We start from the raw sequence: 25,829 nt of genomic DNA on the forward strand, positions 1-25,829 counted from the left end.
TAGTTAATATCATGTCTCTCTACAGATTTGCTATTTGATACAGTTTTGTATTATAGCACATGCTCCAACTATAATAGGGTGCTAATCCCTAATTTCAGATTTTCTTAGGGTATACACTCATTCTTAAGTGAGTCCAAGGTCCTACTGTGGTCTGCTGTGGATCTGAATTGTGAAAGATTGTAATCCTTATACATCAGAGGATTTCAGCTTCTCCATAAATCTTTGCTTTTGGTACAAGAGCAGCATTCGATCAGAAGATGAGTGGAATATTTAATAATCTAGTCAACACCCCTTTTCCGACCAAATTGTAGAAACCTGCCCCAGTAGTATGATTATTTACAAAATGTAATATCTAGTACTGTGAATGTCAATATATTTCCAACATAAAAATAGCACTGTTTCTTCACATCTCGTAAACAGAGGAGTGAATGACATCTTCAATGTGCCCATTCTCTCACAACCTTTACAGATATGACCATTAGTCAATAATCAAGTTCTTCTGCAGAATCAATATAATTTGCCTACTGTTCAAGGAAAAAAATTTTAATTAGACATTTTAAATAAAGCAAATGTTACAATGTAATAGGAATACTATAAGAAATACTGTAAACATTTTATAAAATGTTTTTTTCAGCTTTTTTATATTTGTAAATCTTTAACATTTTGTTTTGAATCTAAAATTAGTTTATATTTCATGTTTTCTTATTAGATATTGAAATAAAATGTCTTAAAACATAGGATAAAATTCTGTCATATTATTCAAGATACCCTGTTTGCAGAGAGAGATGAAGATTGACTAATTTTACCTTATTTTTCTTTTCAGTTTATGCCAGTTATTCAAACGGAAAGTGAACACAAACCTCCTGTGAATGGAAGTTACTTTGCCTGCATTAACCCTGAAGATGGAGGGTGCCTACTGGAGAAATACAGTGAGAAATACCGTGATTATGGCTGTGCATTACTGGCTAATCTTTTTGCCAGTGAGGGCCAACCTGGAAAGGTGATTTTTGTCCATAAAAACACAATGTTCTTCAGAGTTCTCAGCTACAAATTTGAACTTTTATTGCAACAAATATGGTTTTCTAAAAAATATCCAAAGTGCCTGAGTCAAAGCTCTTTAGCCTAGCTTGTTGTGGCTCAGTGGTTGAGCGTTGACCTATGAACCAGAAGACCACTGTTGGATTCCCGGTCAGAACACATGCCCAGGTTGCAGGCTCAATCTCCACTGTGGGGCATGCATGAAGCAGTCAATTGATTAGTCTCTTTCATCACTGATGTTTCTATTTCTCTCTCCCTCTCCTTTCCTCTCTGAAATCAATTGAAAGCAGCTCTTTCAATAACCCAGTTATGAAAGATTCAGAGAGTACTACAGGTAGAGTGAAACTCTCATTTAAAACTGAGTTTAAGAATATTAAGTAAGCAATACTCTTCTTTTTAGGAATTATAAGGTATCGGGACATCCATATGGGGTGTTAGTCAAATACACTGAGTGGCCAGATTATTATGATCTCTGAACGCATAATAATCTGGCCACTCAGTATATATATACATTAGAGGCCCAGTGCATGAATTCATGCATGGGTGGGGTCCAGCCAGCCTGGCCAGGGGGAGGGGACATGGGTGGTTGGCCGGCCTGCCTGCTGGTCGAACTCCTGGTCGAGGGAACAATTTGCATATTAGCCTTTTATTATATAGGATATACACTGAGTGGCCAGATTATTATGATCTCTGAACACATAATAATCTGGCCACTCAGTGTAGATGAACCATGTAGCTGATAATGTCTACCTATAATTAGAATCTATGCAATTTGTTCATTCCTGACTGATCAAACATTGATTGAATTAGAAATGATGGTAGCAAAAAATTATAGCAAGACAGAGGTAAGGAAAATTAATGCCTCACTTCAGATTTACTTCATGTTAGAACACAAAAGGATGATTTCAGTTTTAGCTTTGAGAACGCTTAGATTTTATAAGTACAGATAGCTGCTTCAGCTACTTTGAGAAATGAGGTAGTAAAGTAAAAATACCTAATAAAGTGAAGATAACCTAAGTCCAGAATTTTAAAGGAAGTGACAAAATGTAATCATTTTCCCCTCCCCTGCAATTAAATAATCCAGTTATGGGAGATTCAGAAAATATTATAGGCAGAGTGAAAGTCTCATTTCAAACTGAGGTTAGAAATTACACATAATAAGCAGTACCCTTTCAGCCAGGGAATTCTCAACCCTTGACCGTCTTGACATGTAATGATAAGAATCTCTAGAGTTCAGTGAAGGATTTAGCCATAACTCTTTCTCAGTCCAAGAAAGCATGACTAAGAATTATTATTAGAGTAAATGTTCTATAACACACACACACACACACACACACACACACACACACACACACATATATATCTATAAAAAAGTGAATATTTGCTTAATGGCATTTAGATTGTATGTTTTACTTTGGTAGATATTTACATAAAATTTTGCACTTTAGAACAATGTTATGCATATTTATGTCCTCTCTAGGTCATTGAGGTGAAAGCCAAAAGAAGAAATGGAAAACTTAATTTTGTGACCTGTATGAGACAGACTCTTGAAAAACATTATGGAGACAAGCCTGTAGGGATGGGAGGTACTTTTGTAATTCAGAAAGGAAAAGTGAAGACTCATGTTATGGTAAGGGCCTGTGGGGGTCTGAATGCATGCATTTGTGGATATGTAAGTGTGTGCAAGTGCTTATGATCTCAAGGATTTTTAAAAAATAAACCTGTATTGCCCTGGCCAGTTTGGCTCGGTGGATAGAGCGTCGACCTGTGGACTCAAGAGTCCCAGGTTCGATTCCAATCAAGGGCATGTACCTTGGTTGCGGGCACATCTCTAGTGGGGGGTGTGCGGGAGGCGGCTGATTGATGTTTCTTTCTCATCGATGTTTCTAACTCTTTCTCCCTCTCCCTTCCTCTCTGTAAAAAATCAATAAAATATATTTTAAAAAAATAAATAAATCTGTATTGTTCAGATTTTTACAATTGTTCCTCTTCCCCCCTCTACCCCCCCGCATAGCTCCCCTCGACCCGGTTCCCATCCCACCCTCTGCCCTTATCCCCCCCCCCCACCACTGTCCTCATCCATAGGTGTACGATTTTTGTCCAGTCTCTTCCTGCACCCCCCCATACCGCTTTCCCCCTGAGAATTGTTAGTCCACTCCCTTTCTATGCTCCTGATTCTATTATATTCACCAGTTTACTCTGTTCATCAGATTTTTTATTCACTTGATTTTTAGATTCACTTGTTGATAGATATGTATTTATTGTTCATAATTCTTATCTTCACCTTTTTCTTCTTCTTCCTCTTCTTAAAGAATACCTTTCAGCATTTCATATAATACTGGTTTGGTGGTGATGAACTCCTTTAGCTTTTTCTTATCTGTGAAGCTCTTTATCTGACCTTCAATTCTTGCCCCGACCCGCGGGTAAAGTCAACGCGGACCCTAGAGGGGGAGTGGGAATGAAAGGACAAGAGGCACAAGAGACGGAGACAAGACAGGCTTTCTGATCAAGTCTCGTTTATTGCAAGGTATACGGGGATAGATATAGTCAGGGAGAGTGAGGGAATTCCTCTAATGATGTCAGCGGGAGGGTAGTTAGGCCGTAAATATCAAGAATAGGTTATCTCAACAGAGAGGTCTTGTTGTGCCCCAGCCGCCAGGATGTCTGCCGCCAGGGTGTCTAAGTAATAACTGTCAAGAGCCCCCTGTTGTGCAAACAATGTTATCTTTGGTCATCCAGATGCAGTTGTGGGAGCACAGTTTCCCACAAATTCTGAATGACAGCTTTGCTGGGTAGAGTAATCTTGGTTGTAGGTTCTTGCTATTCATCACTTTGAATATTTCTTGCCACTCCCGTCTGGCCTGCATAGTTTCTGTTGAGAAATCAGCTGACAATCATATGGGTGCTCCCTTATAGGTAACTAACTGTTTTTCTCTTGCTGCTTTTAATATTCTCTCTTTGTCTTTTGCTCTTGGCATTTTTATTGTGGTGTGTCTTGGTGTGGTCCTCTTTGGATTACTTTTGTTTAGGGTTCTGTGTGCTTCCTGGACTTGTAAGTCTATTTCTTTCACCAGGTTGGGGAAGTTTCCTGTCATTATTTCTTCAAATAGGTTTTCAGTATCTTGCTCTCTCTCTCTCTTCTTCTGGCACCCCCATAATTCTGATGTTGGTACGCTTGAGGTTGTCCCAGAGGCTCCTTACACTATCTTCAAATTTTTGGATTCTTTTTTCTTTTTGCTTTTCCGGTTGAGTGTTTTTTTCTTCTTGTATTTCAAATCTTTGACTTGATTCTTGCGGTCCTCTAGTCTGCTGTTAGGTCTTTGTATAATATTTTTTATTTCAGTCAGTGTATGCTTAATTTCTAGTTGGTCCTTTTTCATATCCTCGAGGGTCTTGCTAAATTTATTGGCCTTTTCTAGGAAATTCTTGAAAAACCTTATAACCGTGGTTTTGAACTTTATATCTAGTCATTTACTTTCTTCCATTTCTTTCATTTGTGACCTGGTTCTTTGTCTCCCCATTTTGGCTGCTTCCCTGAGTTGATAGAGTGGCTTTGTGTGCTAGGTGTCCTATAGGGCTCAGTGACTCAGCCTCCCCAGTTACCTGAGGTGGACACTCTTGGTGCACCCCTTTGTGGGCTGTGTGCACAGTCTTGTTGTAGTTAAGCATTGATAGTTGTTGGTATCACTGGGAGGAATTGACCTCCAGGCCAATTGGCTGTGAGGATCAGCAGTGTCTACAATGGGAGAACTTCTGTGCTGGAGACACCCTTATGAGACAAGACTTGCAAAAGCCTCTGTGCTCATCTTGGATGAGGCCAAGTCTCAGGGCAGAGCAAACATTGACGGCTTCCCGCCAGCCCTGCCCTAAGAGGCCCCTGTGTCTCAGTGTCCCGCGGTAATCACTACAAGCACCTCTGAGAGAAAGCCACCCTCGAGTTTCGCCCACTGCCAGACAGTCCAGTTTCTCCCCTAATGAGTCTGGGTCCCCAGAGTCTCGCCCGGAACTGGAGTTCAGAGCAGTCAGGAGCTTTTTTCTCCCTCCTGATTGAGAAAGCCAGCCGCGTGCTCAGTTGCCAGCCCTCTCCGCATGTGCCTCTGTACATCTGCCTTCTGTAGCTTCTGTGAGTCTCAGTGTGCTTTTCTCTTTCCTTCTAGTTGTAGAATTTCCACTCAGCCAGCCTTCCTGTGGTTCTGGATGATGTCCCTTTTGTCTTTTAGTTGTAGTTTTGAAATTGTTGTGCGAGGCAGCAGTTTAGGTATTATGCCTCCATCTTGGTTTCTCCCTTAATGATTTTTTTAATGCACATTGAGAATTTTACCTTTAAAGATACCCTGAATAATTTTACTAGATTGTATTACTTTAAAATTTTAATGACAAACAATACTGTAAGTCACATTGTACGATGACGTCTAGCTAGAGTCATGTTAATGTTTTAGAACTTTCTTTTCAATGTCTTTGTTTTTCAGATCAAGATAGATGTGAATATAAGCCTGAGAAGCTGATTATTACTTTAATTGCCAGAATCCCATACTCAATACATAGACTTTACTATTAGAATGGTTGTAGTTTGGGGAAAAGAACTAATGAAAATTACAATCTATGGGCTAAAAGTAATAAGTTTATAAAACATTAAGTATGGAATACTATTTGAAGACAGACCCAGGGCATTTGGGACTTTTAATATAATTTTTAATAGGTGAATGAATCAATGAAGTGATTTTATCAGTAAAGCCATTAGAAAATGTATTGTTTTAATGGTTTTTTATCCTTTTAATTTTAAATGGCATGCCAGCTGACCGTGCAAGGAAGCACATTTGTGAAACTAATTACTTTTCCAAATTATTTACAACAGAATTATAGATATTAAGGAAAATAGTTGTGTGTATGTGTGTGTGTGTATATATATATATATATATACACACACACACATACACACACAACTATTTTCCTTAATATCTATATACTTTCCTTAATATCTATATATTTTCCTTAATATATATATATATACACACACACACATACACACAACTATTTTCCTTAATATCTATAATTCTGTTGTAAATAATTTGGAAAAGTAATTAGTTTCACAAATGTGCTTCCTTGCACGGTCAGCTGGCATGCCATTTAAAATATATATATATATATATATATACATACACACACACACACACACACACACACACACACATATATTCAAAGGAAGTGAAATCAGTATCTTGAAGGGATATATACACTCCTGTGTTCACTGCAGCATTATTCACAGTAGCCAAGTTATGAAAACAACATATATATATATATATATGTATATATATATATATGTGTGTGTGTATATATATACATATACATATATATATATATGTTGTTTTCATAACTTGGCTACTGTGAATAATGTATATATGACTTAAAAAAGAAGGAAATCCTGCCATTTATGATAATATGGATGAATTTGCAGGACATTATACTAAGTGAAATAAGCCAGACAGAGAAAGATAAATATTGCATGATATCACCTATATGTAGAATCTAATGGTGATTGTCAGGGGTTTGGGAGTGATGGCAGGGGAAAATGGAGAGATGTTGGTCAAAGGGTACAAACTTCAGTTATAAGATGAATGAGTTCACCCAGCCAGTGTGCCTCAGTTGATTGAGAATCTGGTCATGTACCAAGAGGTCACCAATTCGATTCCTGTTCAGGGAGTGTGTGGGAGACAGCTGATCAATGTTTCTCTCTCTCTTTCCCTCTCCCTCTCTCTCTAAAAACCAATTTAAAAAAAGACAAACAAGTTCTAGAAACTAATGTACATAATGGTAAATATAGTTAATAAAAAATACTGTGTACTATAGGATGATACATAAGATTAGGATGAGGATACAAAAAGTAAAAATATATTAATAGACTCATTCCTTCATTGATTCGTTCATACGTTTTAGTGTGTACACACTGATTACTGATCCTTTTAAAAACTAAGGTGTATAACTTTAGATGCCAAAAATAGTCAACACAATGTATAAGAACTCTTAAAGTTTTTAACTTAATATAAAATTTTAATTCTCAAAAATATTCAGTATGTTTACCTGTTTAATGATCTTTTATTGTAGCCTAGAGAATTTTCTCCCTGCCCTTTGAACTCTGATGAAGACGTGAATAACTGGTTGCATTTTTATGAGATGAAGGCTCCTTTGATTTGTCTGCCAGTTTTTGTCTCCAAAGACCCAGTAAGTCTGTGTCTGTCTTTTATATTGTAGTATACCACAATGATAATGCTCAAGTTTTAGGATCTTTTTTTTTTTTTAATTTGGCATTTTTTTGTGTTGTTATTTAAGAACTAGAATAGTCTCTAGAATTATCTTGAAAGATAAGGAAGCAGGTGGCTAACAATCTTGAGTTAGGCAGAGCAGATTTTACCTTTGAGAAAATGAAGGCACAGGCATTTTAAATAATACCCAAAGTCATGTTATTAAATAGTAGAATTACAACATGACTCATTGTATTTGCTGTTTATTATACTGTTCATTATATTCCAATACTATACACTAGGAAAAATATTATAATATAGATCAATTCAAAGTAAATATCTACCAAAATACTGGCTAGTGATATCTTTTGATCCAACGATTACATGCCTAGGAATTTATCCTTAAATATTTGCATAAGTGTGTAAAATTATTAGTTACAGGGTTATTCATGCCAGAATTGCTATAAGAATAGAATAACTGGAAGTAATCTAAACATCAGTTGGATAGTGGCATGTACATACAATAGAATAGAAGGAAACTCTTTTATGATCTGATATACAAAGATCTCAAGCTATATTGTTTAATGAAGAAAAACAATAAGCAGCACAATATGTACAGAGTACTACTATTTGAGTGAAAAAAATAAATCTTTCTACAAGGATATGGAAGAAACTGCTTACATTAATTGCCTGCAAAGAAAGGAAGTGAGTGGTGAGGGCAAGAAATGGAAAGATGTATTTTACTGAATATATTCTTTTGAATCATATGAATGTATTACCTACTTAAACAATAAAATAAAAACTATCATAATATAAATTTTAAAGGTCTCCCTCCCCCTTAAGTAAACTCTGTTCAAAATAATTTGAATATTAACAGATAGTTTGTCTATTGTTCTAGGGGTTTGATTTGCGATTGGAGCACACTCACTGTTTTAGTCACCATGGAGAAGGTGGACACTACCATTGTGACACTACCCCAGATGTAGTGGAGTATCTTGGCTACTTCTTACCTGCAGAGTTTCTCTATCGCATTGATCAACCAAAAGAGACTCACTCATTTGGGCGGGATTAAGTCAACTGCTACTCATTTAAAAAAAAGAAATGATTAACTAAGTTAATTAATCGATTAACTCAGGAATTGATGCAAATATAAAATCCAACAGAAATTATCTCACTACTTAAACTCTCTATTTTTGGCCTTTGAAATGAAAGGTATGTTGACATTATGCTGTGTTTCATAGGTCTATCTCCATGGTTTGCAAACTGCGGCTCGCGAGCCACATGCGGCTCTTTGGCCCCTTGAGTGTGGCTCTTCCACAAAATACCACGGCCTGGGCGAGTCTATTTTGAAGAAGTGGCGTTAGAAGAAGTTTAAGTTTTAAAAATTTGGCTCTCAAAAGAAATTCCAATCGTTGTACTGTTGATATTTGGCTCTGTTGACTAATGAGTTTGCCGACCACTGGTCTATCTGAAAAGGTTTATTGGGAACAAAGATACATAATGGAGATGTTCTTCATTCTTTTTTTTCTAAAAATCAGTCTTATATTTATACCTTAAATATAAACAAGACCTGGAGTCACGTGATAGGATATTAGAAAAATCAGTGTTGGAAATTTTGATAGTTGTTGAATCTTTCTATTGAATTTTAAAACTCCATTTTAGAAGTCAGAGTGTTTAATAATTTAAACACTTTTCTCATGGAATACAGAGGTCAGGAGGAGCTTCACCCCTTTTGGTGAAGTTCAACCATACTCAGAGTTTGCAATTTCCTTTCACAAACATTAGCAACTAGATGGTTAGCCATGATTCCTCCTCTGTTTGGACTGCCAACTGGAAGCAGTTTGTGCCTTGCTGGTTACTTGCAAAAAGAGAAGAGAAAACAAACAGCATCAAAATACAACATAGAAGAGAGTATATATTTTAATTTATGTGAGGCTATTGTTAAACATGGCCACTGTCCTTCGAGATATATAAAATTATACTCTTACTGATTATAATGGTTGAAATTTTCCTCAGTGTTCTTCAGTAATCATTAGCCAGAAATGAACTATCTCATTTTACTAATGCAAACAATGTGCAGATTTAGGAGCTCTTCAATATTAAGCACATGGTAAATCCTCAAAAAATATTTTTGATTGTCTTCTCAGGATGTTCGTTGTAACATGTCCTTTGAGTATAAATTACTAAATATTATTTTTAAATAAGTACTGGTTTGTAACAAAAAATGATTAAAGCCCAGCCAGCATGGCTCAGTGGTTGAGCATTAACCTATGAACCAGGAGATCACCGTTTGATTCCCGGTAGGGCACATGCCTGGGTTGCAAGCTCAATCCCCAGTGTGGGACGTGCAGGAGGCAGCCGATCAATGATTCTCTCTCATCATTGATGTTTCTGTCTCTCTCTCTCCCTCTCCCTTCCTCTCTGAAATCAATAAAAATGTATTTTTAAAGAGTGATTAAAAATTTATATTCATAATATGACATAATATGATCTTGTGTTTCTTTTTAGCATTCTACCTAAGGAAAAAAATAATATTATTATTCATTCATTCAACAAATATGTATTGAATACCTACCCTGCCCTCTGGAATGTAAGCTCTATGAGGGCAAGGGCTTTCTTTGGTCACTATTATAGCATTAAGGCACTAGTGCCTAGACAAAGTAGGTACTCCATAAATATTGGTTGAATGAATGGATGGGTGGGTGATTATACCAGATACTTCACTAAATGCTGGGATCTATCATTCAATCAAAACAAATAATAAGCAAGTATATAATATGTCAGATGATGTTAAGTGCTATGAAGAAAAATAAAGCATTGGATGCATTATAAAGGTGGATGCTATTTTGTTGTGGCCATCCTACACTGAGACAGAATGAACTCCCCACCCAAAATCTGGTTCAGATGAAATCTCTCTCTCTCTCTCACACACACATACACACACACACATGGTATGAAAGGGTTTACTGGTTGCATAATGAGGCTTTATGGAGAAAGCAGGGCAGCTCCCAAGCAAGTTCAAAAATGGCTTGAGAGAACAAGGGAAGGAGACTGGCTGGGAGCAGGGGGTTTTATGGTGGTTAGGGGAAGGAGCCAGAATGATGGTTCTGCATGCAGTTTGAATTTCCCACAGGTATTGAAGGAAAGAGTACCCACACTTTCTTATCAACTGGCCAAATGTGGAGCAGAAGGGGTAAAGCTTAATAGCTGTCAGCAGTCAAACATCAAAAATGGAATCTGACTCTATATTAACACTAGAGGACCGGTGCACGAAATTCGTGCACGGGGGCGAGGGCGTATCCCTCAGCCCAGCCTGCACCCTCTCCAATCTGGGACCCCTCGAGGGATGTCCGACTGCCCGTTTAGGCCCGATCCCACTGGGCAGTCGGACATCCCTCTCACAATCCAGCACTGCTGGCTCCCAACTGCTCGCCTGCCTGCTTTCCTGATTGCCCCTAACTGCTTCTGCCTGCCAGCCTGATCACCCCTAACCACTCCATGCCAGCCTGATTGATGTCTAACTGCTCCCCTGCCAGCCTGTTTGCCCCCAACTTCCCTCCTCTGCCAGCCTGGTCACCCCTAACTGCCCTCCCCTGCAGGGTTGATCGCCTCCAACTGCCCTCCTTGCAGGTCTGGTCCCTCTCAACTGCCCTCCCTTGAAGGCCTGGTGCCTCCCAACTGCCCTCCCCTGCTGGCCATCTTGTGGTGGCCATCTTGTGTCCACATGGGGCAAGGATCTTTGACCACATGGGGGCAGCCATATTGTGTGTTGGAGTGATGGTCAATCTGCATATTACTCTCTTACTAGCGTTCCCGTTGCAGGAAAAATCCTGCAATAGGGTTTCCTGCTGCACTCTACCCCACCCTGCCTACTCTCCTCCCTTGTCCCCCGCCCCGCGATCTCCACCAGCCCCCCTGCTTTTCTAACTTCTCCGCCAACCCGCTCTCCTTCCTTCTCCCCTGGCCCCGCCTCCACTCCTCCCTTCTCCCCTGGCCCCGCCTCCGCTCCTCCCTTCTTTGCCGGCCCGCCTTCTCCGCCAGCCCGCTCTCCTCCCTTCTCCCCTGGCCCCGCCTCCGCTCCTCCCTTCTCCCCTGGCCCCACCTCCGCTCCTCCCTTCTCCCCTGGCCCTGCCTCCGCTCCTCCCTTCTCCCCCAGCCCTGCCCCTTCTCCCCCGGCCCCGCCTGCTCAACTTCCTTCTCTCCCGGCCCCGCCTCCGCTCCTCCCTTCTCCCCTGGCCCCGCCTCCACTCCTCCCTTCTCCCCCGGCCCCGCCCCTTCTCCCCCGGCCCCGCCTGCTCAACCTCCTTCTCCCCCGGCCCCGCCTGCTCAACTTCCTTCTCCCCCGGCCCCGCCTCCGCTCCTCCCTTCTCCTCCCCCCCCCCCGGCTTGCTTGCTTCTCTGCAGCTTTGCTCCCTTCTGCAGCTCTTGGCTTCTTTCTACGCTGTCGCGATATGCAAATTAGCCGCCATCTTTGTTGGGATAATTTGCATATTCGTCCTGATTGGACGGTGGGCGTGGCTTGGCTGGTGGGCGTAGCGAAGGTGCGGTCAATTTGCATATTTGTCTATTATTAGATTAGATAGGATAGAGGCCTGGTGCACGGGTGGGGGCCAGCTGGTTTGCCCTGAAGGGTGTCCCAGATCAGGGTGGAGTTCCCTTGGGGTGTAGGGCGGCCTGAGAGAGGGGTCTGTGGTGGTTTGCAGGCCAGCCACACGCCCTGGTGACCCAAGAGGAGGCCCTGGTATCTGGAATTTATTTACCTTCTACAATTGAAACTTTGTAGCCTGGAGCGGAGCCAAGACTCCTGCTCGCTCTGTGGCCGGCAGCCATTTCTTTTGAGGTTTGTGTATCTTCTATAATTGAAACTTTGTAGCCTTAAGCGGAGGACTGGGCCGGCCAGGGTGTGCAGCAGGCTTTGCTTCTTCCATTGCCGGAGGCAACCCTAGCCTCCTGCTCTTTCCAGCTCTGTGGTTGCTGCCATTTCTTTTTATTTTATTTTATTTTTTTATTGATTTTTTACAGAGAGGAAGGGAGAGGGATAGAGAGTTAGAAACATCGATGAGAGAGACACATTGATCGGATGCCTCCTGCACGCCCCCCACTGGGGATGTGCCCGCAACCAAGGTTCATGCCCTTGACCGGAATCGAACCCGGGACCCTTCAGTCCGCAGACCGACGCTCTATCCGCTGAGCCACACCGGTCAGGGCTGCCATTTCTGTTTGGATTTGTTTACCTTCTATAATTGAAACTTTGTAGCCTTGAGTGGAGGCTTAGGCCGGCAAGGGCAGGCAGAAAGCTTGGCTTCCTCCGTTGAGCACTCAGTATATTCAAGAAACAGCAAGGAGGCCACTGTGAACACAATCAGATTCTCATACATTAACCACCGGTATTTCAACCAGGCAAAAGGACAGGAAAGAAAGAATAGTTATAATTAATGAAAAGGTAGAAAAAAAAGAAAAAGCTTTTTAGCAGAAAACATGATTGACCTCTTTGAAAACAAAAGACAATCTATAGTGAAATTGTAGAGAGCACCTGGGAAGGCACATGAGCATTTCTTTAATTATTGTCAGCTGAATCCAGTGGCATTGACAGAGCCACGTCCTGGAAATACACCTTGCCAGACACAGGTGTGTTGTAGGCCTGACCAGCTCAGGCGCCAGGGGTGGGTTACATTATCTAAATCCAGCCAAGCACCAGGAACAAACACAATTATCTGGGCCCACCCAGAAGAGATGATTACAAAGAAGCCACAAGAATGCACATAATCTCCTTTGTCTTGGGCTTTAGTAAAACTTCCTGGTTTTTGCTGTATAAAATAAATGCGCTGTATTGGCTCTGGGTCCCTGTCTCTCCATCAGAGGACAATGGTCCCACCCAGTCCCAGCTTTCCCTACTGTATTTGTGTCTGTTTCTTTCATTTTTTCAATTCCCCGTCCCCTCTACTCAGGAACTGGACCGCTCTCTAGCCGCGCTGGACACGGAAAGAGAGAAATATTTATATGAAATTATTAGACTGAGTTCAAAAGGTTCCTAAATATAAAATCATTATACAAAGGGTTGTATTTCTACTAGTACATAACTAACAAGAAACAATTAAAAATGTAAATGTGAAAAAGATATCAATTACAGTGTTATTAAAAGTGCATAGCAATATTTTTATTTAACAAAATCATTTATAATTTTTATGGATAAAATTGTAAAACTGTTGAAAACTTAAAGAAGTTCCAAAAAATAGTTATAACTAGGAAGATGCAATCTCATAAAAGTATCAATTCTTCTCAAAACTATAAATTCAGCCCGGCTGGCGTGGCTCAGTGGTTGAGCTTCGACATATGAACCAGGAGGTCACAGTTCAATTCCCCATTAGGGAATATGCCTGAGTTTTGGGCTCTATCTCCAATTGGGGTCATGCAGGAGGCAGCCAAACAATGATTCTCTCTCATCATTTATGTTTCTATCTCTCCCTCCCACTTCCTCTCTGAAATCAACTATATATATCTCCAGTAGGGGGCATGCAGGAGGCAGCCGATCCATGATTCCCTCTCATCATTGATGTTTAATATACATATATTTAAAAACTATACTCATGCCAGTCTAATCCTAGTTGGGCTTTTCATAGAAACCAGTTGATTCTAAAATACATGAGATAGCAAAGGACTGATATAAGTAAAGACAATTTTCAAAACAACTAGATTAGGGGTATTTGATATATAGATATCATATGTATACTAGTAAACTTATTAAAAGTAAGAGTGCAATTTGGGCACAGTGAAGGACAATCAAACCAACAGAACAGAAAACCAAGGCCAGAAAAGATCCTCACATGATTTTTTTGGGGGACGGGTGGCATTGCAGATCAATGAGGAAAGGAAAATGTATTCAAATATAGTAGTGCTGCCACAACCAGTTATTAATATGGAAAAATAAAACTAGATTGGACTCAATACTAGGTGAATTAAAAATTTAAATGTAAATATTAATATGTTTAAAGTTTTAGAAGGAAGTATAAGAGAATATCTTTATGATTTAGGTATATGGAAGTATTTCCTAAAGAATATTAGGCACAAACTATTAGAGAAGAGATAGATAAATCTGATCTGACAACATTAAAATGTAAAACTTTTGTTTGTCAAACTATGGCTCAAAAAGGAAGAAAGCAGACCACAGTCTGGGAGAATATATTTTCAAAGCCTAGCTGATGAAATTCAGATTGTATTCAGAATGCATTAAGAACATCTCCAGCCCTAGCCAGTTTGGCTCGGTGGATAGAGTGTTGGCCCGTGGACTGAAGGGCCCCAGCTTCAATTCTGGTCAAGGGAATGTACCTTGGTTGCAGGCTGGATCCCGGGCCTGGTCGGGCTCATGTGTGAGGCAACCAGTCAATGTTTCTCTCTGTGTGTCTCTCTCCCTCCCTCCCACTCTAAAAATCAATAGAAAAATATTTTCGGGTGAGGATTAACAATAAAAAGAAAAACATTTCCAAATCAACAAAGAAAAGACAAACATCCAGTAGTAAAATAGGCAGAATTTATGAGCTGGCATTTGGGAGAAAAGAAAAAAAACCAATGGCCGGTGTTAAATGTTAAGATTCTATTTCTAGTAATGGCAGATTAGATAATTCAGACAAATCATCTCACTAGAGGCGATTTTAAAAGCTGGAAAAAATAGGAAATGACCTCTTTGAAGGTACTAATGAGTTAAGATGGGGAGGACTACTAGGCAATTAGTGTCTGAGAGAGAATGGAAGTTCAGCTTCGGTCAGCCCAGTGGTCGGCAAACTCATTAGTCAATAGAGCCAAATATCAACAGTACAACGATGGACATTCCTTTTGAGAGCCAAATTTTTTAAACTTAAACTTCTTCTAACGCCACTTCTTCAAAATAGACTCGCCCAGGCCGTGGTATTTTGTGGAAGAGCCACCCTCAAGGGGCCAAAGAGCCGCGTGTGGCTCGCGAGCCGCAGTTTGCCGACCACGGGGTCAGCCAGCCCCCATTAATACTTCATGCTTCCTATGCATGATTGCAGTTTTAAAACTGTGACTTTTAGGGTGCTGTATTTCACAACAATAGGTGACTGATTTAAAGAGAAACACATGGTGTCCTGGCAGGTAGCTCAGTTGGTTAAAGGGTCATCCTGATAAGCCAAGGTTGCAGGCTTGATCCCCAGTCAGGGCACATACAAGAATAAATCAGTGAATGCATAAATAAGTGGAACAAAATGATGTTAAAAAAAATACATGGAAATGATAAGTCCTGGTTATTTCTAGGAGGAGGGTGGGAGATGTGAACTAGGAAGAGTACAAAGGAGCTTTAACTATATCAGTAATGTTTTATTTCCTAAGGTGGGTGTGACTACACAGATGTTTGTTGTTATCTTCTTTTTAACTCAAATATAAAGTTAAACACTGGCCGGTTTGGCTCAGTTGGTTGAGTGATATCCCATGCACCAAAAGCTCACTGGTTTGATTCCTAGTCAGGGCACATGACCCGGGTTGCAGGCTCCATCTCCAGTAGGGGGCATGCAGGAGACAGCCGATCCATGATTCGCTCTCATCATTGATGTTTATGATTATTTTTTAGTCCTTATCCTAGGATATTTTTCCATTGCTTTTTAGAGAGAATGGAAGAGAGGGGGAAAGACAGAGAGAAACACATCGATTGTCCCCTCTCCCCCGTCCTGCACGTGCCTGGACCAGGGCCTGGGCCAGGGAGGATCCTGCAACCAAAATACATGCCCTTGACCAGAACTGAACCTGGGTCCCTTTGGTCTGAAGGCCGATGCTCTATCCACTAAGCCAAACCGGCTAGGGCTTGATGTTTCTATCTCTCCCGCTCCCTTCCTCTCTCTAAAAATTAATAAAAACATATTTAAAAAATAAAGTGAATCTCCTTTTTTGAAGTATGGTCTTTTGTACATAATTTCTCACATATTTTCTTAAAATATCTTTAAGTTTATACTAAAGAATTATGGTGACTTAATAATTAATTTAATACTCAGTTATTTTTATATTAAATCGAATATTTCCCTATTGTTCTTTTGACTTGTTAGGATTCTCTTCTGATATATTGACATCCTAGATATAATACCATTTTTTCCCTAAGGAGTTATCCATTGTATGTTCAGTGACCTCCATTTATGATAATGTTGGGTGAGGATATCCTATTTGCTTTGGGGAGGATGGGAAAATGTTAATGACAATATACTGTATGATGTTTTTCTATGAAATGTATTGGGATATCTATGTGTTAAATTAAGATTGAATCATGCTATACCAATTTCTTTGTCTCAAATACCAGTGAATTCCTATGAGGCATATTATTAACAAAGTGACCAGCTTACTTTTCAAGTGCCCACCATGATGCAGTGATGAGAAAAGTCAAAGAAGTGTAGGTCAAGGGTTAAGAGGATTTGGCCCTGAAAAAAGAGTATTAACAGGCAGAGGGTGCTGCATTCAGTGAGGAAGAAAAGTGAAGGTAGAACTAGTGCAGAGTGGGCTAAGAACCTGTTGCAAACAGGAAGCCAGGAGAGGGGCTGAGTCACTAAGGATCACAGCCCCTGGGAGAAGGGAGCTGTTTTCCTGTAGGCTTGCCGGTTACGTTCACACCTGAGGTCTCTAGAAGTTGCTTTAAGGACCTAAGCTGAGAAGTTCTGCTCTGCTAAAATACTTCTCCAGTGAATTAGCTCGGGTCCCACTCTAAGGCTGCTTGCTTCCCATCTGATTTCACATTGGGGGTGAGCGGGGGAAGCGGGAGGAGGTTCTCTGAAAAAGTCCAGGGCCTCTCCCCTGACTAGAGTGCGAATACACCCTTTACCCTCCCATCAGTTTTCTCCAAAGAGGAGTGCATGAGCCACAGCATGGCACAGGCCTTCCAAGGGGTACAGGAATATTAGAAGGTCTGTCCACATATTTTATTTCATCCATTTTAATTCTATTTTTGCGTACACTTCTTAAAATACATTGTTAGGGATGTCAGCTGAAATACACTTTGCTGACAGACACAAGTTCAAAACGCTTAAAGACCAGATACATTTACATCATCTTTCTAAACCTAAAATGAGAACAGTCAGACAGACATAAAGGCAATTATGTGACTATTAAAAACTGAGTTTTCCACAGAAAATCTGGAATAGTCACTAGTCAAATCCTAGAACTCCTTCCTACCTTTGGCCCTTTTTCTCTAATACGTCCTGTGTTTCTGAAACGTTCTGTTTTTCTGAAGGGTGTTAACTACAGCAAAGAAGACTGACTTCTTAGAGTTTAGAATAATGCTTGGGATTAGTTGCATTAGCAAACCTAGTAGTTACCGCTACAGTATATCTACAAGCAGACTCCCATTTGCTTTTGGTTTTTAGAACTCCAGCTTCCTTTTAGGTTATCTGTGAAGCCTCTGTGTGGCCTGTTTTACCATTTATCAGCAATTTACTGAGCATCATCCATGTGCCAGGCATTGTGAATATACAAAGATGAATAAGACATGGTCTCTGCCCCAGCAGAGCTGAGTCTAGTGGGGACTCTGGCTGACATACGAACAAATAATTAAACTAAAAAAGGGTAAGTATTATTAGTATTATCCGATAAGGTACTGTACATTAAAGGAACCTGCATATCATAAATAGAAAAAAATGAAAGGAAGACATGAGCTCCTGGTACTGGCCAAGATGCAATAAGCTGACAACAGCCTATTTCTATCACAATTACAGAATACAACACGTTGGACAAAATGCAAAACGCTACTCTCAGAACACTCTTGAAAATTAAGCCATAGCAAGCAGGCTGAAGAGGGAAATCAGAACTTGAAGAATGAATAATATGATTATGAGTTTCTTGATTTTTCTTTCCTCTATCTCCTGAATTTGACCCCAGGCAATCTATGTGACTCTATGCAACTGGCATGGACAGTAAATATTCCCGACAGTCCTTACTGGCCAGAGAACCAGGAAAGGGAGCCTCAGTGGTCATGGTGTGACAGTCTCCCTTTTTTTTCCCTGTTTTCTCTCAGCCCTGCCCAAAGGTAAACATCTGTAACACCAAGAGAAAAACCAGAGAAATGATTCCAGATGAACCAGGAAATGGACCTCCTATGGTCCCATTTTTCTCTCTTTTCCCTTGGCCTTTCATCTGGAGGCTGGTCCCGGCTATGAAGGACTGCATTGCAGTGTGGGGTGCAGAGGACTAAAATTAACAAAATTGGTATTTGTGACCAGAGGAATTATCTTTTGTTCTGTTCTGTGATTTTCCATTGGCCAGTCTTTGAGTTCACTGACCCTACTCTATGTCAAGTCTCTTAGTAAATCTATTCCATGGGTTATTAATGTCAACATTTTTTAGTCTAGAATGTACATTTAAAAAGTTTTTATTGAGTTCAGAGAGGAAGAGGGAGAGATAGAAACATCAATAATGAGAATCATCCATCGGCTGCCTCACGTAGCCCCCACCCTCCAACCAGGAATGGAACTGTGACCTGATTCAAGGGTTGATGCTCAACCACTGAATCACACTGGCCAGGCTAGAATGCACTTAAAAAAAAAAATATATATATATATATATATATATATATATATATATATAGAGAGAGAGAGAGAGAGAGAGAGAGAGAGGGAGAAGGATAGAGTTAGCAACATTGATGAGAAACATCCATCAGCTGCCTCCTGCACACCCCCTACTGGGGATGTACCTGCAACCAAGGTACATGCCCTTGACCAGAATCGAACCTGGGACCCTTCAGTCCGCAGGCCGATGCTCTATCCACTGAGCCAAACTGGTTAAGGCAGCACTTTTATATATATATATTGGAATTTTCTGTTCAAACTCCCATCATTTCATCCATTTTCCTCTAACTTATTATTTTATAGTCCTTGCCTCCCATCTCCAATGGTTTGATCACCCATGAATGTGTTCCTATTATTTGTTTTTGCTTCTGATTACCAGTCACTTTCCTGCCTCTTTGCTATATATTATGTGTTCTAGATGGTATCTTTCACTCTTTTGTTAGGCAGATAGAGAGACTGATTACCCCAACTCAATTAGAGATTGAGCTGGGTTGGGGTTGGGTTGCATTTTGAATAAGGCTGGGGCCACCTGTTTAGAGCAGTGATGGAGAACCTATGACACACGTGTCAGCACTGACACGCGTAGCCATTTCTGATGACTACGAGGATGAAACATTTGCTGCTCCTGAGGATGAAACATTTGCGAAATATTGTTTTTTCCTCAAAGTGACACACTACCCGAGTTATGCTCAGTTTTTTGGCGAAGTTTGACACACCAAGCTCAAAAGGTTGCACATCACTGGTTTAGAGTCTGTTAATCCACATGTCTCTCCTGAGGTTTTAATTGAGAGCCTGGCAGATCTGTCTCCTCAGCCATGAAAGATGTTCCTTCCTTTGGAAGATTTGAGCTCCATGAAATCTCAAGTCTTTTTCATGGAACACTTCCCACTATGCAGGACTTAGTCTTGTCAGCAGTGCTGGAGATCAGGTACTTGCCTCTCAGAGGAAAGAATTCAACACGAGATAGAAAAGGCAATATTTTATTAAAAGTGAAAGTACATCTGAGGGATTCTTGGATGGGCAACTCCAGCTAGGTTCCAGTGCCCTAAATGGGCCTAGTTTTAGGCTTTTTATCTTATTCTTGCCCCTCCCTTCTTCTGTCTTAATCTTATTGTACCATTCATCCCTTAGTTGAGGGGCTGGAATTTGTTTGTTCGCAGGTGTTTTTGCAAGATTTGCCCTCTTGGTGCCCTCCTTCCTGTTTTGGTCTAAATTTGATGGCTGTTTTTAGCTTTCCAACCCTCCTTCCCCATTTACTTAAGCATGGTCTTTGATCAGTTTGTCCTGCCTCTGCCCTGCTCTTATCTAACTGCCTACTCTAACATTCTCAAGAGTTTGACACCCAATTCGATGTAGACAATCATCTGGCTACTTCCTGCTGACAAACGGGCGAAGTTGGGATTGGGTCTCATTCTCTTGCTATCTGTCAGGGCAAAGGGTAAGGTTCTTGGACTCGTTGGCCAGCGTGATCAGGATGTTGAGCTAATTTCTGCAGGGGTGTTTGGGAAGGTTGAAAACCCTGATGAACCATTATCTGAGGTGGAATTGCTGTAATCTGAAAGAGACAAATTTTACAAGTAGGTTAAATGAACAGGGACCAAATAGTAGTATCCCTAGTATGATAGGAGAGGGGTTATAAGGGGTCCAAGGAGAGACCATAACCAATTTTTCCAATTTTAAGCAAGTGAGGTTGCCAGACCTGGCAAAAGTTAGGATTCTCTTAGGTTCTTTAACCAGGTTGCGTGGTTTAGAATCTTATGTATTCTTGTTTCTACTTTAGCGGAGTTATTGATGTAGGTGCAACATGTAGTATTTCGAATAGCGCATACCCCTCCTTCTGCGGCTAAAAGATAGTCCAGGGTAATACGATTGTCTAAGTCTATATTGGTTAATGAGTTGAGGGACTGTTGTAGTTCAAGGAGGGCTCCCCCTGTTTCACTTGAGAGCTTTTCTAATTCAGCTGTGAGATTAGGAAGGATGAATTCGTGTTCCATGTATCCTGCCCAAGGGACAAGGGAAGTAAAGGACTTGCTTTTCCAAGTTAAGGGGTTGTTGTCTAGGAGTCCTCTCTTATGCTGGAAAGGTGTTAATGTTTCATTGTAGATGGCCAGGCTAGGAGTTAAATATCCTACAGTGCACATTCCATAAATGAGATAGGGATTTAGGCATGAAGTGGCCATGTATCCGGTGGGGGTGGTGTGTACTGAACCAATGCCTGCCAGTCCCATTCATGGAATATGCGCATATGTAAACCATTCCCTCAGGAGCACAGATTGTGTTGGAGGTGCTAGTTAAAACCATAGGAACAATGGTGCTACATGAGGAAATATTCGCTGGCCACAACGTGGAATAATATAAGGCTCTAAGTTTGCATAGAGCAGTCTTAGTTTTGTTGCAGACAGGAAACTCTTTTCCCAGACGAGCAGGCTTATGTTTAGATGTTGCAGTATATAGGCAGATAGATGGAGAGGTAGTTATGTTAACCAGAGTGAAAAGGGTGGCATATGTACTTGGTTTGGAAATATATGCTAGCTCTGAGCGCCAGGTTTCATTACCGAATCTGTTCTCTGGCTTAGCTAAATATTGTATGGGGCCTATAGCTTGTGGGTGCTTGTGACAGACCCAGCAATTAGTGATGTTCCCTGATGCTATAGCCTTGGTAATCCTAATTAGTGAGTTTTGGTCCCATGGTTGTGGTTCTGGTTTTAAAATGGTGTTTATTGTGCCTAGTCCTAAAGGGACTTGTGAAGCCAGGAATAGGAATAGAAGGAAATTATTCATTGTGTAAGATTGTAGAAAAGGTCTAAGCAAGCCTTGAAAGGAGTGTCCGGTAGTACATAAATAGGTAAGCAGCCGAGAAGAGTTTTAGAAAGGATTATTGAGCCAATAAAGAGCAATTCTGAGGTTTTCACAGGGAGGAGAGAGGAATTGTAAGACAGCAGAGGAGTAGAAGGCCAAACCAAAAGAATATTAAGAAGTTTGTAAATAATAACAGAAATTGAGAAGTAAACTTATCTGGGGGTTGTCTTTTTCTTGAAGAGAAACTTTAAGTTTTCAATTGGTTTGAATTCCCAGATCTTGCTTGATTTCTCAGGCTCGTGTGTGACATATCCAACTAGAGATGACAGCAATGTTGACTCCTGTGGAAGTGGAGAACAGGACAGTAAAAGGCCCTATCCATAGGGGTGTTAATTGAGTTCTTGGAGTTCCTTCTTTCCAGGTTTTAATGTATACCTGTAATCCTGGCAGATATAAAGATAGGGAGCCCCCGGAGTTCTGTTCAGGCCCTTAGAGTTCTTCTTTATCCAAAATATCGTATTGCTTGTTGAAACTTAGCTAGGGAGGTGACATATGGTAGGTGTTTGGTGGATTCAGGATCTGTTATAAGATAGAGTATAGAAATGGCCATCCATGTAATGATCCAAAGGTGCTTAACTGTAATTGAGTTGTGGGGACAGTTCCAATTTGGAGGAGGGCTATAGGTAGTAGATCTAAACATTTAAGGGCAGTTTCTTGGCAAAGTTTGCCAAGGGTTTTCTTTATTGTTTGATTTGCCCTTTCTACCTTTCTGGAGGACTGTGGCCTCCAAGCAGAGTGAAGATGCTATTTCATTCCTAGGGTTTTGCTAACTAATCATGTGACCTACAAAGTAAATCCAGGTTCATTATCACTTTGTAGAGATTGAGGGAATCCAAATTGAGGAATTGTGTTTTCTTCTTTTAAGAGTATTTCTGAAATACTCTTAAAAGAAGAAAATACAATTCTTGTGCTTTCTCAGTCCTGGTGGGGTAGATCTCAATCCACCCAATTAAAATATTTATGAAGATTAGTAGGCATTTTTAGTCTTGACATGGAGATAGTTAGGTAAAATCTATTTGCCAATCTTGCCCTGAATAGGTGCTCCTTCTCCGTATAAGTGGGAGATTTAGATCATTGGGGGTTATTTTGGGCACATAATGCACAAGCCTGGCAGACCTGTCAAATAGTTTTGTGTAAGCCCTTACTGGCAAAAAGTTTTTTGCATATCAGGACATCTCTCTCTCTGGGTGACAAGAGTCATGGAGGGCTGAGAGGACATGGACTCGCTCTGATGTGAACCATCCCATTGGTCCTTTGATGTACCTGTGTTGGGATGCCCATTCTACTTCTTTTTGGGTATATTTAGGGGTTGGCAATTCTGTAGGTAAGGATGAAATTAATGCTCCTAAGAATATATCCTTAGAGGTGGCGGCTGCTTTTGCAGCTTTCTCAGCATATTTGTTTCCTTGAGTTATTTCGTCATGACCTTTTTGGTGTCCCTTGCAGTGTGTAACTGCTATTTCTTTAGGTAAATGATCTGCCTGTAGCATTCTCACATGTATCTGAGTCTACAGGGGACTTCACTCTTTTTTCTACTTAGATCTTGAAAACATTTGGAGTTTATTTTTATTTATGGTATGAGATGGGAATGTAACAAGATTATTTTGCATGTTTGACAGATTGTTGGCTCTGGTCCTCCCTTCATCCACACCCCTTTCCATGTTACTCTACAGCAGTGGTTCTCAACCTTTCTAATGCCGTGACCCTTTAATACAGTTCCTCATGTGGTGGTGACCCCCAACCATAAAATTATTTTCGTTGCTACTTCATAACTGTAATTTTGCTACTGTTAATGAATCGTAATGTAAATATCTGTTTTCCAATTGTCTTAGGCTCTACAGCAGCGGTTAAAATCAGTTTTTAAAAAATTTAATATATTTTATTGATTTTTTTTTTATAGAGAGGAAGGGAGAAGGATAGAGAGTTAGAAACATCGATGAGAGAGAAACATCAATCAGCTGCCTCCTGCACACCTCCTACTGGGGATGTGCCCGCAACCAAGGCACATGCCCTTGACCAGAATCGAACCTGGGACCTTTCGGTACGCAGGCCTATGCTATATCCATTGTGCCAAACCGGTTAGGGCGAAATCATTTTAAAAATGATTTAGAATAGTGCATTGGTTTTCCGATGGTCTTAGGCTCTATAGCAGCAGTTCTCAACCTGTGGGTCGCGACCCACAGGTTGAGAACCGCTAGCAGGGTCGCCTAAGACCATCGGAAAACACAGATATTTACATTACGATTCATAACAATAGCAAAATTACAGTTATGAAGTAGCAACAAAAATAATTTTATGGTTGGGGGGTCACCACAACATGAGGAACTGTATTAAAGGGTCGTGGCATTAGAAAGGTTGAGAACCACTGCTCTTCTCCAAGTAAGAAAGCTGAATGTATCCCCTCTCCCACCTTTTTGGGCTTGGCCATGGGACTTGTGGATGTTAGGCATGTAATGCAGGCAAGGTGTACCTCTTTTTTTTTTTTTTATGTTTTTATTGATTTCAGAGAGAGGATGAGAGAGGGAGAGAGAGAGTAACATCAATGAGAGAGAAACATCAGCTGCCTCCCGCATGCCCCCTACTGGGGGTGTAGCCCACAACCTGGGCATGTGCCCTGATTGGGAATCGAACCAGCAACTTCCTAGTGCATGGTTTGACATGCAACCAACTGAGCCACACCAGCCAGGCAAGGCTTACCTCTTGTATCTCTGCCATTGCCATAAAAATACAAGAAGAATAAGAGATGTATGGTACAGAGTCATCGGAATGCCTATAGACCTATAACCAGAAATAGAATCAACCAGCTGAGCCCACTATAGGTCATCTGGCCCTCAAGTGTGTGAATAAGCCCAGCTGGGACTGCAATGCCCAGCCAAACTGCCGAAGTATGAGCACCTTACCAAGATGAAATGAGAAATATGTTTAAAGGCACAGTAACTAATACAACTAAAACCTATGAAAAATATTAAATTTAAAACAAAGTATTCAAACTTTTTACAAATTTTGGCATAAATAGTCAAGCACAGTAGATCTTAAACATGATTATGCTTGCCAAAAATAGGTTACTCTTGAAAATTCAAACACCAACCCCCCACCCCCCCCCAACACACCCTGCCATGTATATTCTGTTTTGGTAGAGACTAACACCAGGCATCCTTATTTTCCTGAATAACTTTATGAAGTTGTTAAAAAACAAACAAACCTTGGATATTGGTCAGAATAAAACTTGGAAAGATTCCTAAATTGTATATATAATTCCTTAAATTAAGTAAAGTTTTGCAATAGGAAATAATCCATCTTTTCCTGGTGGAATTATTACTAATGCAATACTTTGGGGAGGGGGGGAAGTACTCAGACACTGAAGTTATACCATTGCTTCATATATATATATATATATATATATATATATATATATATATATATATATATACTTTTTTTTTTTTCCAGAGAGGAAGGGAGAGGGAGAGATAGAAACATCAATGATGAGAAAAAGTCATTGATTTGCTGTCTCCTGCACGCCCCTTACTGGGGACCAAGCCCACAACCGGGGCATGTGCCCTGACCCGAATCATTAAACCATGACCTCCTGGTTCATAGGCTGATGCTCAACCACTGAGCCACGCCGGCCGGGCTACCACTACTTCTTAAGCTTATAAATAGTACTTATCCCCAGTCAGGCAAAAAATAAATGTTTATTAAGCGCATGCATGCCTGTGTCTATTAGGCTTGTAGAAGATAGTCGCCGTCAAGAAATCTACAACTAACGGGAAAGCAGTGAATAAAGTAATTATGAAGGATAATTCCAACTAGTAATAAGCACAATTATTTTCCCCCCTCATACTACGCCCTATTTTGTAACTCTTCAGACACGTTTCTACTCCAGGTGTAAACCGTCAAATCTCAGCATTCCCAGGGGAATTCTCATGCTAAGATCCTGGGACCCATCCATTTTCCTCCCTACCTCTTTCCGGCCTTCTTCAGCTTTCCCTCCTCCACGACTTTCAAACAAGTAACACTTGAAATGCAGACGAACGCCAGGAACCAGCCTCTCTACGCTCTTTGCCCTGGGGTCCCCAGCTCCCGCTGCGCTCCACGCCTCCAGCAGTCAAACCTTCCCGCCTCCGCCCGCGCACTCACCGGA

At 40.7% G+C, this 25,829-nt stretch overlaps 1 protein-coding gene and 1 long non-coding RNA gene across 2 annotated transcripts; one reads left to right on the forward strand and one right to left on the reverse strand.

Moving 5' to 3' along the window:
• Positions 1 to 822: 822 nt before the first annotated feature.
• On the forward strand, positions 823 to 10,548 carry LOC307108874 (ester hydrolase C11orf54 homolog). The gene is made up of 4 exons (XM_079787137.1): positions 823 to 1,000; positions 2,519 to 2,668; positions 7,141 to 7,257; positions 8,176 to 10,548. The coding sequence occupies exons 1-4, from the start codon at positions 827 to 829 to the stop codon at positions 8,347 to 8,349; spliced, it is 615 nt and encodes a 204-aa protein (XP_079643263.1). The 5' UTR covers positions 823 to 826; the 3' UTR covers positions 8,350 to 10,548.
• A 9,205-nt stretch (positions 10,549 to 19,753) lies between these two features.
• LOC307108877 lies at positions 19,754 to 25,798 on the reverse strand. The gene is made up of 3 exons (XR_013814356.1): positions 25,650 to 25,798; positions 22,064 to 22,207; positions 19,754 to 21,969 (listed from the first exon to the last, which is right to left on the reverse strand). It is a non-coding gene; the product is annotated as an uncharacterized lncRNA (long non-coding RNA).
• Positions 25,799 to 25,829: the final 31 nt, after the last annotated feature.

The sequence above is a fragment of the Cnephaeus nilssonii genome (genome assembly GCF_951640355.1).
Source record: "Cnephaeus nilssonii genome assembly, chromosome: 13".
Classification (NCBI taxonomy): Eukaryota; Metazoa; Chordata; class Mammalia; order Chiroptera; family Vespertilionidae; genus Cnephaeus; species Cnephaeus nilssonii.